Source organism: Phoca vitulina, unplaced genomic scaffold (assembly GCF_004348235.1).
Source record: "Phoca vitulina isolate PV1807 unplaced genomic scaffold, GSC_HSeal_1.0 scaffold6, whole genome shotgun sequence".
Classification (NCBI taxonomy): Eukaryota; Metazoa; Chordata; class Mammalia; order Carnivora; family Phocidae; genus Phoca; species Phoca vitulina.
This window is the reverse complement of record NW_022589709.1, coordinates 68,637,792-68,651,723: the sequence shown is the minus strand read 5'-3', so window position 1 is coordinate 68,651,723 and position 13,932 is coordinate 68,637,792. Positions and strand designations below refer to the sequence as shown.

At 51.1% G+C, this 13,932-nt stretch overlaps 1 protein-coding gene across 2 annotated transcripts in view; it reads right to left on the bottom strand.

Annotated features, from left to right (window-relative positions):
• Window positions 1-13,932, bottom strand: part of DPYSL3 (dihydropyrimidinase like 3) — a 111,988-nt gene that overhangs the window by 4,073 nt on the left and 93,983 nt on the right. For both annotated transcript variants that reach the window (XM_032404425.1, XM_032404426.1), the window contains exons 7-13: window positions 13,755-13,823; window positions 10,664-10,784; window positions 7,038-7,194; window positions 6,249-6,390; window positions 4,630-4,800; window positions 3,200-3,379; window positions 565-727 (exon numbers count right to left, since the gene is read on the bottom strand). In XM_032404425.1, coding sequence (XP_032260316.1) covers window positions 565-727; window positions 3,200-3,379; window positions 4,630-4,800; window positions 6,249-6,390; window positions 7,038-7,194; window positions 10,664-10,784; window positions 13,755-13,823 — 1,003 coding nt within the window. The remainder of the gene's footprint in view (window positions 1-564; window positions 728-3,199; window positions 3,380-4,629; window positions 4,801-6,248; window positions 6,391-7,037; window positions 7,195-10,663; window positions 10,785-13,754; window positions 13,824-13,932) is intronic.

Here is a 13,932-nt window from a genome sequence, read left to right as displayed (position 1 = left end):
TTCATCACAGAGATGCAAATCGACATTTACTTTTCCCCCTTTTAGCTACTGGTTATGGAGCAACTGGGTAATTATTTTCTATTATTATCAGTTCTTAAAGCACAGACAGGGTGAATGGTACGGCCAGCCTGGGGTAAGTATTTACTCAACGGCAGCTCGTACTCGCACTACCATTATTACTAGGAGGGAGGGGAGAGTAAAAACTCCAGGTTCGAAGAAGCCCTTGCAGTCTGAGCTCTTTCTATTCTGGGCACAGAGAGACGGGACCACACCACGCACAGCCCCCACAGTCTCACGTGGAAAAGCACCGATTCCTAATGGGAAACATCCGCCCCCACCCCAACAGGTGTGATCTCTAAGCAGAACTGGCCATCATTTAAACCTGATCTTTAATCTCACCGAGCCTTATCCTGCCTTCTCAACGGGACTCCTTTTTGATTGGGCAAAGCTTCCTGCTGGCCCCAGTCACCATCTCCCAGGTCACCCGTCAGCTTGGAGCACTCGGTGCTCCTCCCTCGTCCCTCCCCTCTTGCCCAGGGCCACCACGTCCCACGTCCCACTCACCGGACAGGCTGAATCCCGACTGATGGAGGTTCCTCACGGGCGGGTTGGGCCGCGTCGGGGAGCCCCGGGTGGAGCCCGCGGGGGTGCCCCCTTTGGGTGTGGTGGTCAGGTCAAACACCGGCCCGTCATACAGGCCCCTCGGGACCGCGTGCAGGTCTGCCATCTGCAGCAGAGAAAGCCCATCAACCCTGATTCTGTCAACAGTTACGGTCTGTGCTAGGTGGCAGAGAAGTCAGGGAATTCAGGGTGTGGTGGGAGCCAGAACGTAATAAAAATAATAGGGTCATTTTAAGGAAAGGAAAAGATGCAGACAATAAAGGGGGTGTGGGGACAGAGTGACAGCAGAAGAGGTCAGGGAAGACCTGTCTCAATGGTGAGCTTCCCTCTTAAGGAACAAAGGAGCCTGTCAGTGGGGCTGGGTGGAGGGAAGGAGGAGGCTGCGAGGGGCAGAGGATGGGGGGAAGGGAGGGGGGAACGCGGTGTTCCCGGAAGAGGAAGCGGGTGGGCAGGACGGCCTGTAGGCCCAGAGCAGAGGGAGCAAGAAGGGCAGCGGTTTGGGCCAAGGTCGTAAGGGCTGGTGGGGTGAGGTCCGGGGGGAGCTCCACCCACACGCTCCTCAGCCCAGAGCAGAGTTGGCAAACCTCGAAGGGTGCATCCTGCAGTCTGGCCCCTGGCCTCTCGCTGTGGCTGTGAACCTGTCCTGGGACTGGGGAGCCAGCCAGCACCACCCCCCCTCCCCCGGGCATGCTCCGGGCTAGGCCTGGTGCCGGGAGCAGGGGGTGAGGGTCACGGGAAGCACAGTGCCTGCTCCAGAAGGGGCCCCCGGTCTGTCAGACACACACTGATGGGCGGTGCGGCCAGCACAGCACCTCCACCCAGGTCCGACCCCTGGCTGCCAGAGGAGGCCGGCAGGACAGGGCGGCTCACGGTAAGACGCCGAGCACGTCTGCCACAGAGCCTGCCCTCCCTTCTGGGAGAGACTCAGGTGCAGGCACTGAGGCGACACTCATCACATTTGCAGATGCTGATGATTCACGTGGGGCCATGGCTCAAGCCGTGCTCCCCAAAAACCTTGGCCAGTAACTCTAGATCATCGACATTTCTTTAGGTGCAGAATCTAAGGCACATTAATAGAAATAAAGACCTGATACATATGGGAGGCTTGAGTTCCATTCTCTTCTCTAGGTCACAAGCGGAGTGTGGAATGAAACTCCGTACCACCTAACTTTACAGGATCACTCATAAAGAGGCAGGACCGGTGCAGGGATTTAAAACGCTGTCATAAGGGGACGCCTGGGTGGCTCAGTTAAGCAGCTGCCTTCGGCTCAGGTCATGATCCCAGGGTCCTGGGATCGAGCCCCATATCGGGCTCCCTGCTCCGCGGGGAGCCTGCTTCTCCCTCTCCCCCTACCCCTCCCGCCCCACTCATGCTCTCTTTCTCAAATAAAAAAAAAATCTTTAAAATAAATAAAAGTAAATAAATAAAACGCTGTCATAACATAAACAAGTGCAGGCTACAGGCATATCCAGACTAAAGGACAAACGCCTCTGGAAACACACACACGCCCTAAGAGACGGTGCACCTCGTTCTGTGAGGGCCCTGGGAGCAGAACAGAGCTGGCCGGTGGACTTCAGGGAGCGAGCCTTGCGGCCGGCCGGCAGGAAGACGCCGGTTCTCAGACAGAGCCGGCGGCTGACTCCGCAACGGGGAGGCTCCCTGCGTCCGCACTCAGGGGCTGGATGGCCAGTCACTGGGATCACAGGTGGTCTGGGAGTGGGTTGGGTGCTCGGGTACGGAGTTTCTGTGAGCCTCTCTTTAATGGCCGCTACAGTGTGTCCCCAGCCCCCCACCTCGCCGTCACCAGGACTGAAGACTCATTCTCCCAGCGGCTGGGTGCTGGCGCATCCCAAGTGCACAGATAACCCTGTGCCTTCCAACAGACAAGGTCGGGACCAGGGGTCAAATTCCACCTCATCCCAGGGCTGGTCTAACCCTGCTCTGTGGACCCTAGTCTTACCGGAAGGCAACAATGTGATTGGTGTGGGGGTAGCAGGGGGCTCTGAAAAGACAGACTTCTGGACCTCACCCCTGAATCAAGTACAGCACTCGGTTTGTAACACGTAGATAGATACATAAACACGCAGATAAGTGTCTGTGTATCTATCTTTCTACCTATCTATGAAATCAGGGACATAAACAAGATTTTATGTGAACTAGCTAAAAGGGTTATAAACATTTGCCCTATGGGTGCAACACTGGATGGAAGACACGAGACTGGGAGGGCTGGGTGTGGGCTGCTAATTCTCACTGTAAGCCTTCAAGAGTTATTTTTTAAAAAATATATAAACATTATTTTGAATTATTAAAATTTCAAACTATTTTAATTAAAAGTACTATAAGAATGGAGGAAAGTTATTGGAAAAAAAAAGGTTTCTTGGACCAAAAAAGTTTTAGAAACCCCCTTTTTATAGTACATGAAATCTGTGCAAGTGTCTCTTGGGAAGAGATCATTGCTGTGAATTTCTTTGGGAGGCTCGAGGCACACGGACCCCTCCTGATCTCGTGGTTACTGTCCCTGTGCCTGAATGGGACACAGGCCCCTTCCCCCACCCCCAGGCTCACCCAGCTTCTCACCTTCCTCCGGGCTTTAATGCGCTTGTAGACATAGTCAGAGAACGGGCTGCAAGGGATGAAGCGGCCAGCCCCCTGGGTCACGTGCAGGTTGCCATCTTCCAGCATGATCTTGCCCTGGCAGATGACCACCAGAGGGGCCCCTCGCAGCTCCAGCCCTTCAAAGATGTTATACTCTGCAGCCTAGAGACAGGGATGAGGGGCAAAGCCATGAGTGGGGGCGTAGGACGGTGAGGGGAGGAACACGGTTTTCCTGGGCTTGGACCCTACCTTCAGCCTCAGTATAATGGACGCACCAGGGAAGCCACGAAAAGCTTCCAACACCACCTGTAAGCTTTGGGTGCGTAGAAGCCCCGGGAGAGAGATGGCTGCTAAGCAGAGACTGGACCTCCCAGCAAAGAGAAGCATCAATCTTTAGAAAGGCCCTGGTGTGGACGTATATTTTGTCACTGGCGGTGTTCAAAGAGAAGCTCGGGAACTGTGAGGGATGCTGTTTTTGACACTCCTGGACGGGCTGGGTGAGTGGGTGGGGTCCGTGACCCTTAGGTCTCCACTAGCCCAAAATTAAATGACGTGATGTGACGCGATGTTTAAATGAAGGCCATCCCCACCAAAAAATGGGATTTCTCTCTACTGCCTTCATTTATTCACCAAGCGCAAGGCATTATTGCAAAGCATGAAGGACATCTGTTTGGAGTCTACTCCAGAAGAGCTGCATGGGTCTGAAACCTAACTTCACCACTTACTTCCTGTATGAATTACTCAATCTCTCTGCACCCCCATCTCCTCCTCGATAAAATGCGGATGATAACAGTGCCTACCTGTCAGGGACTGTTACGGAGATTCAGTGAATGAAAAGCACACTGCCTGAAACATAAATGCTTTAAAAATAGGAACTATTTTTACTAACAGGGATGAAGCCCTTTCCCTTAGGCACTGGGCTTTAATTATTATCCTCTGCACGAAACTCCTCATGAGGAAGTTGTCCGGGCTGCTGACCAATTTTTTTTCACGTTCCCTCTCCTTCTCAGTGCAGGGGAGATCCCTGCCCTCCCTGCCCTCCTGCAGTACGGTCAAGCACAGGGCTGGCTTGGGCCAGCGCAGTGTGAGAGCAAGTGCCGCATACCGCTTCTCTTAGGAAAGCTCTCCGAGCCGGTACCCCAGGGACCATGACCTGGTCCCCCACCTCAGCGCTCTCGGGGGCGGGTATAGACATGGTGCCTCCGTGCTGAGTGACTGTGCTGGGAGCAGCCCCCTGCTGACCCACCCGTAACCTGCTGAGGTGTGACGTCACTGAGAATTTGGTAAGGTCCGTGACCGCGACCCATCCAGGTCTAGCTGGCCTGGGACGAGGCACACGCACACATCTCTCCTGACCGAGTTCCTCACGAGCCTTCTCCACGCCGCTCTCGTCCCGCCAGCGCCAGCCTTACCGACTGGTGGCTCTTGGCGGAGACGATCTTCACCGCGTCCGGGTCCCAGATCACCAGGTCGCTGTCAGAACCCACAGATATTCTCCCCTTGCGGGGATACAGGTTGAAGATCTTGGCGGCATTGGTGCTTGTCACAGCCACGAACTGGTTTTCATCCATTTTCCCGGTGGCCTGTTGGAATACCAAAAAACCTCAGCGCAGGGCTCCTGCGTGAGGAGCACGGTGACACGGGCCAGAAACACACAGCCCCCACCCGCAAGCTGCCCAGCTGGCTTCGCCGTCGCCTTTGGAAGGAAGTGACGACTCCTGGAGTGTGCGTTTTCTCTGGCTATGTGCATACACTTACTGCTTTGCCCCTCTAATTCCAAAAAGAATTACAGAGTTCCCAGTAAAAACTAATGTGGTCACGGGCCCACTTTTTAGAGATTTGTTTGTATTTGCATGGTCACAGGATGAATATGGAAGAGCCTCCCCCAAATGATAATAATCGTTAACCCTGGGTTGTCAAATTATGATTGATTTTTGTTTTCTTTCGTGTCTGTGTTTCTCTGTCCTTTCCAAGTGCTCTTTTAATGAGAATGTATCATGTGCGTAATTAGAAAATACACATGTTATTTTTAACAATTCCAGACTGTACCAACTATATATATATAAAAAACAGTGTTTAAGAAAAAAAACAAAACCTAAGTATGTGAGAGAGGAGACAAAAATATTTATACTTTCCCTCTTTACAAAACAAAAAGCCTGGATAAGAAAAAAAGAATTTAGTTTCGAATCTAACTTTGAGCTTCCTAGGAGCCAAGATGAGAAGGGAAATAATTTGGTAGCTTACACTGTGTAGATGAATGAGGCATTAGTTCATATGCAATGTATGTGGCTCAGAAATAAGTATGTTTAGAGTTTTTAAAATGAAAGGGGGGGGTGCCTGGCTGGCTCAGTTGGTGGAGCATGTAACTCCTGCTCTCGGGGTTTTGTGAGTTCGAGCCCCACGTTGAGTGTAGACATTACTTAAAAATAAAATCTTTAAAAAAATAATAAAATAAAAAAATAAAAGAGAAGGAAGTGATCAACTTAATAATGAGTTAATTATTATTTTTGCTAAAACCTTTGGGACAGCCTTCATTTGCATGGCTATTTTTGTCAGCCTCTATCATGTTATTAAAGAAAATAAAACCAGGCCTACTGTCACAAGACATTGGTCGACCATCTCTCGTACAGCCTGGATGATCACACACTCGGGGAAGGGTATCCTTGATGAGAAAGTTGACTTCAGTTTCTTAGGCATATACCCCTTGCTTACCATTTCAAGGGGTTCTATCCAGCCCTTTCAAAAGAAGGGATAACACTCTCCAGAAAAAGAATTTTAACTCACTATTAAGTACAGGTCATTCATGCCATCAGATGAAGGGTCTGTACGTGTGGCTCCTAGTTCTTAACAGTCTAGAGGAGGAGGTCTCCTCACAATCTCAAGGTTCATCCCTCTAGAAATGACATTCTTAAACCACTTGAGACACGTGGTTCCAGAAACATCTCATCAGGTAGGAGGGCTCACCTACAAAGAAGCAGTGGCAGGAGGCTCTGATCTGGCGCCGGCCCCCGCCCATGACCGTGACCCTTACCACTGCCTTGTCCCAGATGACAGACATCCGCTCTTCCACCCCATTGGTGCCCTCAGGGATGGCTGTGAAGTTGTCCTTCCCAATCGCCTTCTGGGCGGTGCTGAAAGTGCAGTGGGCACTCCCAGAGAGCTGCAGGTCTCCACTGGCAAAGGAAAAAAGCTCCGTGTAAACTGGAGAGGTGGCTTAAAGGCACCACTGGGGACAAGCCTCGAGTGTCTAATGTCAGCATTCAGAAGGACAAGACTTGAGTTTAGGATCCTTTCTGTACTTCTTACCAGCTGTGTGAGTGTAAGTGAGTTCTTTCCCTCCCTAGGGCTTACAGTGAGCCCATGTGGAAAACGAGGGGGTGGGGTCAGATCATCTCTGGGTAACAAAATAAAAGGGACCCAAATGAGTGATGGGACTGACCCTACATGTCCTGGGGGTGGGGGGGAGCAGCCGCCAATGAGTCTCCCTTTAATTTCAGTTAGGTGCTGTTCAAAATGAGGCACATGATCTGACCCTCAGTTGCTTAACCTGTAAAATGGAGATGACAGTCCCTCACTCATACAGTTGTCGTGAGGATCAATGAGATCCTGTGGCACATGATATGTGTTAACTGCTACCGACGTTATGAATATGGTTACTGTTAGTAATGTGTAAGTTATGATGGGGAAGAGCCTGTTGTTCTCTATGTATTCTCCTCACTGCAGACTCTAGTCTAGCTGATGGATGGGCTGCTCCAGTCCTCATTCCCGGGTCCCACGAGGTTTCCATGGGACACAGGCCGCTCGTCATCCCCGCACCAACCTGGCCAGCAAGGAGTTGATGTAGTCAGGAGTGGTCGGGTCAGGGCTCAGAGGCGGGGATGTCACAAAGGCGGCTGCCTTAGCCCAGTTCTTGCTCCAGTAATGGGTCCCATCTGTGCCGAGGCTGGCGGTGATGGGCTCACCAAAGACCACGTTTCCTGCAAGGGTAGGAAACAGGTGAGGGGTTTGCAGAACGTCTGTGCTGCTCCGGGCCTGGCTCAGGTAATCACAGCCCCTAGCCCTCCTCAAGGCTCGTGCTCTGAAGTCAGGCAGGCCTGGGGTCAAGTCCATGTACCCACCTTTTCCAAGCCTCTGCTTTTCTATCTGCTGAACACGAACAATGTTGTGTCCCCAAGTTCACAAGAAGCCATTGGTTATAAGATGCAGCTTTAAGCCCCAATTTGAGGCAAATTAATATTTGAGGCCAAACAAAAAATGTATACAGATTCTAAGATTCATTGACATTTCAGAAATATTAAAATGTGAACTAGGTCTGTCCTGGAATAGATGAAATAAGACCATCTCTACTCAGGATCATGAAAATGAAAGGATCTGGCGTGTAAAAGTGTCTGGCACACAGGAGATGCTTGGGGACTGTGAATTCCTTATACTACTGCTACTCCTTCCCACGGTGGAGGCCCAAAGCCCCCAGTGTGCCTGCATCCCCGGGAACTGCTAGATCCTGCTTGTTGCAAGGACATGCTTTGGTTCCACAAAGTAAGTCCAGTCCCTTGGAGAAGAGGTTCTCATGATCTTTCCACCATGCTTGTTATTCTGTAACCTAAAACAAGGACTGATCTGCTCGAGGGCACCCAATGACCTGGGACACATCAAAGATGAGGCTCACTTCTTGGACCCTGTGTCTGCAATTCGGGGCTTATATGCCCAAACCAAGCAGCGAGGAGGAGGGATACTGGGAAATAAACTGATCTAAGCTGAGCTTCTTAAAGAAGAAGGGACAGAGAAAGAGAAGGCAAATGCTGTCTCACAGAAGGTTGGTTGGTACCAAGTTTCTCTACACCAGAATCTTGGGCAAAAGATGCCCCATAAAGCCCTGAACTTCTCTAGCTTCAGTCCTCCATCTTCCACATTCAAGTTTCCCCCATTGTCAAAGTGTAGGAAGGCTCTATGGCCAAAATTATAAATAGGTCTTGCCTTCCTTCAACTCTAATCTATTGGTTTGGTTGCCTGGAATTCTTTGTCAAAAGAATTCTAAATACACTTTGGTTTCACTGCAAGAGTCAAGACTGATTTGTGATGTCTGCCATGGGCAAAAAAAGGAATCAGTGGCAATGATTCATATATGACAGCCCTGCTCTTTGGGAGGATGAGAAAAAGGATCCACACAAGACTAATGAGAATTTCAAGGGCCCTCTAAAGCAATTTACCCAACTAAATCATATAGGACCACAAAGAAAGAAATGGAGGTCAAGGCAAGCCCCAGGTACTCTTAAGAGAAATACAATCTTAAAAGTGGAAGAACTCTGGGGCGCCTGGTTGGCTTAGTCGGTTAAGCTTCTGCCTTCAGCTCAGGTCATGATCACAGGGTCCTGGGATCGAGCCCCACATCAGGCTCTCTGCTCAGCAGGGAGTCTGCTTCTCCCTCTCCTCCCCACTCGTGCTCTCTCTCACACAAATACATAAATAAAATCTTCTAAAAAAAAAAGTGGAAGAACTCTCCCTTTGGACTATCTCTAGATGGAAGAGTAGAATAAGGAAAAATTGTAATTATAGTTGGGTTTGAATACCTGCTCTCCTAGCTGGGAGATCCTGACACATTGTGCTTCAATTTCCTCATCTGAAAAATGGGGATAATGCCTATTTCTCAGGGTTCTTTGACAATTCTACATAACAATAAATTTCAAGTATTTATCTCAGTGCGGGGCATACAGTTGGTCCTCATTAAACTGTGGCTCCCTGATATTAAGTCTGAGCAGGCGTGCAGAGTTGCTGAAGAACACTCAGTGAGTGAACACGCTGGACTTCAGGTCAGGAGGGAAGAGGGAGCCCTGCTACACTCTCTCCCTGCTCTGAGTACTCTCTGCTCCTTCCCTGAGACTGACAGGTCCCGAGATGTCTCCTGGCTTCCATGTCAGGAGTCAGTGTTTCAGCCCCGAAACAAGGCCTCCCTGCCTCCCTGCCACCCTGGGACACAGCTGTCCTAGCTCTTTTGGCCAGACAATCATGAGCCAGAAGGCGAAGGCTGAGGCATCTTTCTCCAGGAGTTTAAAATAAGACCCAGCGTACAGCGGAAGCACTCTGTCCTTGAGACCCTCAGGTCATCCTGAGAATGGCTCTGAGGGAGGATGCAGCCATGAGCAGAAGGCACGAAAGCAAGTACGGCAGGTGGTCTTGGGGAGCAGGTGGGAGGGTTCCCCATGCATCCTGCTTGCCTGCTTGCTTTCTTGTTTTGTTTTGTTTTGTTTTGTTTTTTTCTTTCTCCAAGAGCGGGTAAGGAAGACTGGGCTACTTTCCTGGCACTCACCCAATGACTCATACCCAGCACAGCAACCACACCATGTCATGTTGAGACATTTAAAGGCAGAGAAAGAAAACAGCAGGCTTACTGTGAGCAGGGTAAGGCAGGAGATGCCCCAGAATGTGCTAGCTACAAAGACTGTCTAGACAATTAGGAAGAATCCCCTCCCAGAAGAAAAGGGTCCCCTCTGCCAGAAGGGCAGGCAGCTCAACATTCAGCCATCAGAGCCAGGGGAACTATTTTTAACCACGCCAGCCACCCCCCATGCGGAGCTTTGCAGACCAGCCCAGAGTTGGGTGGCTGAGTCCCTTATCGGGGCTCTCCACGACCAGAATAGTCATGTGTTAGAGACCCATTCATCCCCTTTTCCTAAATAACCTGTGTGGCTCAGGTGGTGGGCCCCCGCCCCTGCATGCTGCCCCCCCCCCCCCCCCCCAGCCAATCAATTACAGCATCCCCAGAGCAGACGCTGGCTCAGGGAGAGGCCCATGACCCAAGCCGAGGCAATCAGAGCCCTCCCGGGCACCTCTGCTGCAGCTTTTGGAAAAGACGTACCCTACTTCCTCATCATGCCCCCCATCAAGAGCTGAGGACAACAGGTGCCTCTTAGCATTTACTCTTGTCACTGTCCACCCTGAAAATAAAGCCGAAAGAGAGAAAAGCAGACAAGAAAGGATGAAGAGTGATAGAGCCCCAACATCATTGTTGAAACCCCTTGATCCGGCTATGCCTGAAACACCTTCAACCAATAATTTACTTTTGTGTGTTTAAGTCCATTTGAGTTGGATCTTTGACTTCTGCACCCAATATAATCTCGACTAGTATGTCCGTTTACAAAGCCCAGATAATGTGAACTGACAATGAAGGATCAAAGGGAAGAAGAAAGATGCCTCAAAGAACTGACCAAAGCTGGGCCATCTTGGACAAACCACCCACCCTTCCTGAGCCTAGTTAACTCACCTGCCAAGCGGGAGAGATGCCAGGGTCCTGCCATCCACATAGGATGCCGAGAGGATCCCCTGCGCTAACAGGGAGGAAGGGCTTCCCAGAGAGCAAGGCAAGGAGCAAATGAGGCACTGTTTCTACGGGACAGCCAGAGGGGGAAGGAGCCACATGGCTGGTGCTAAGCTCTTGGGAGCACCAATCACCTTTTTTCCTGGCTTGCGAGATCAGGTCCGCCGCACTCTTGCTCATGACCTTCGTGACGTAAAGTGGACAGTTGGTTTGGCTCGCAATGGTGATGGCACGGAACACAGCCTCGGCTTCCAGCTGCAAAAAGAAGTCCCGGGGGTCAAGAGAAGCACGAGCCTCTCAGAGCACCACTCCCCAGCCTCTGCGAGCTGAGAATGCAGCACAGCGCAGAGCTGAGAAACCTAGACGATCTGCAGCTAGAGGCCCCCGACCCACCACATCCCCGCTGTGGCGCCTCACTTGGCTTCTCAGAGTCTCGCCCTCACCTTCCTAGGCTGCTTCCCTCCTCTCCCTGTGATTACCCCAATGGCTGCATGTGATGGAAGCTTTTGCTCCCCAGTCTTCCCACACAGATTTTCTGGCAAAACAGCATCCCAGCACCAATATGGAAGCAAGAACCAGTAAAGGTAATTAGACATCAAATCCTCTCCTGCAGCAATTTCTTACACTCCAGCAGGCATTTCTTACACTGATAATTCCCAGGCTTCTCAGCAGAGATTTCTCTTCTTCTCGATTTCTTCCATCCCACCCTAAAGTAGAATCTACATGTTCCAATATGCTAATTTTTCCAACTTGGTTGAATTTATTCAGTAAGAAATAATGAGTTTCCCCTTACACTATTAACAAAGAAGGGTGTTTAGAGCTCGGGCTCTTTCAAATGGCCTGGGTCTGAGTTCTGGTTCTGTCATGGAGAAGCTGGGCGACCTCAGGTACGGTACATAACCTCCCAAAGCCTCAGTTTCCTGTGAACTGGGGACAGTAATAGGACCTCACCCACAGGGCTGTTGTGAGGATCTAAGAGTTCATCCTTTAAGGCAACTGCCCCACCCCTGGGACAAGGCAAGTGTGCCTGCCAGGCTGGCTATTGGGCTTATTGTTGATCATAGCTCCTGACCAGTGTGGGAGAGCCTGCGTCACTGCCCAAAGCCCACGGAAGTCCAATTCAGCCCAAAGCAGGGATGCTGGCGTTCTCCCATTCAATCAGCAACAGTTCTGTTTGGGATGGATAGAACACTCTGGTCAGCCTATGCAGCCCAAAACTTTGAAAAATACCAAAAATAGCTTGCAGATGCCAGGGGTTTGCATAATGCAAACCAGCCACTGCCCTTGGTAGGTGTGGCTCAGCAGACAGACTCTAGAACTTGACGGGTCCTGCCTGCTGGCGTCCCCCAAGCTGCACTTGACTCCAAGGGGACAAGCCCCTGGAGCCCCCGACCGCAGGTAAATACGGCCACCTTCCCCAAGCACCCGGACTTCGGGAGCAAAGCTCGGGTTCAGCTCTCTCTGCACCGCATCACTCGAGATGGTAGCGGCATGTGCTCTGAACGGAAGAAGGGCCAGCTCCTCCTCCGCCCGTCCCTCCTTCTTCACACCTGCGCTGTCCCCTGCACTCCCCACGGCCTCAGTCCCGGCTGCTCGGATCCCGCTCCCTCCCAGCGCTGCGGATTCTTCAGCACCTTGACAACATGACTATCTTTGGAAGGTGACATCACCCTCCAGCTTCACCCAAAAGGGCTTCCAGGGTTGTCCAGCTCTACAGCCGAGAAGCTTTTTACTAAAAAGGAGACGGGAACAGGAGGAGTGGGGTGGGGAGGGGTTGGAAAAACAAACCAAGTAACAAAAATAGACTTTGCTCAGAAATCCCCTGGCTGCTGGTACAGAAATCCATCTTGCCAGCAAATCTCTAGAGCGACCAGCATTTAGGAACAGTTTCCCAAACAGGGCTGATCACCCTGGCCCACTCACACCGCGTAAACAGCTTTCCAGTCTTTCACATGGGAATAGCCAGGGGCTTAACCTCTTGAGCTTTCGCTTCTTCACCCAACAGTAATGCCAACCACCCCGAGAAGCAGCAAGGACAGCTAAGGTAATGAGCACAGCGCCGGGTGCGGGCTCGTGTTCCATAGAAAGGGCCTGGTATTCAGGAGACAGACCTTTCTGGAATGCTGTGAAATAATGATAAATGATTTCAACTGGGAACAACGTCCTCGGACGCAGAGGAGTTTCTGGAGTGCCGACAGTTGTTTCTCCAGCCGGGCACGAGTGACACGACTGCATTCAGCTCGTAAAAATTCCTCGAATGTTTATGATAGGAACATTCGTCTGTAGGTGCGTTACCTTTTAATTTTTAAAAGCCTCTAAAAGAGATGGGCAACAGGCATACTCTCGTTTCTGGTTCTGACTCTTCCTTCTACCCTCTGCAGAGTGGGGGGCTGGGGATGACAAGCAGGAGCCGGGCTCACACCACTCGTACAGAGGGCCCTGAATGCACTCCAGGTGCCACTCCCGGGCTGGCCTCCCAAAGCCAGTGTGCACTCAGCCGTGGGGGCAGCCAAGTCCCTGCTCTATGCCCTGCGCTAGCAGCCGAAGCTGCCGACATCCCAAACACACGCAATCAGCCACTAGTTAGGTTTTATTCACTCGCCCGGGGCTAAGCAGGCCCTAGTCATCATTCATTTTACACGTGGGAAACTCCCATACCCAGACTTAATCATCACCTTACAACAAATGGATAGACATGAAGTCTATGAAACACCCACTCCACCGACTGCCCATATGGCTGGTATTTTATTTTGCAGGACTCAGAATATAATATGGAATAAAGGAAGCGGAAACGTCTTTGAGATGGATACTGATTAGGAAAGGGTTTAGGTATTTACCTCTCCAACTGAATACGTGTGGAGGACCCTCCACCTTGAGTTCTCTTTAGAGAGATGAGGGGTCACAAGTAAGCATTTCCCTTACATTGCTTTCTACTTTTCTCTGAGCCCCTTGAGTTGGTCCGTCAGACGTGTGGCCTTTGGAAGAAATGTTCCAATATCGCTGTCTGGTACTCACAGACTCTCCCCGCCTCTCCTCAAGGTTTGCTCCTACACCGTGTAAGCATGTGCCCGGGGAAGGCAGGCCCCACACAAACACTCCAAGTGTCAAATGAGCAGCGGGCCACACGCCAGCCTGCTGGGGAGTATAGTCACAGGCGTCTCCCAGAAGACGCTGGAAAGACAGAGCACCTCCACTGCTGTGCTGCCCCGGCCCCCCGCAACTCACCTCCTCTGGTCTGCTCAGCACATGGCCTTCGGGGCCAGTGATCCCCATTTCCAACATCCGGGTTTGCTCCTACAATGAGAAAAGAACACAGAACAGTTTTGAGATAAGCTCCGCTGAGGCGTGGAAAAACCACGCTGGTATCTTTTAATCTGAAGCAAAGAGTTCAAGGGAACAAAAA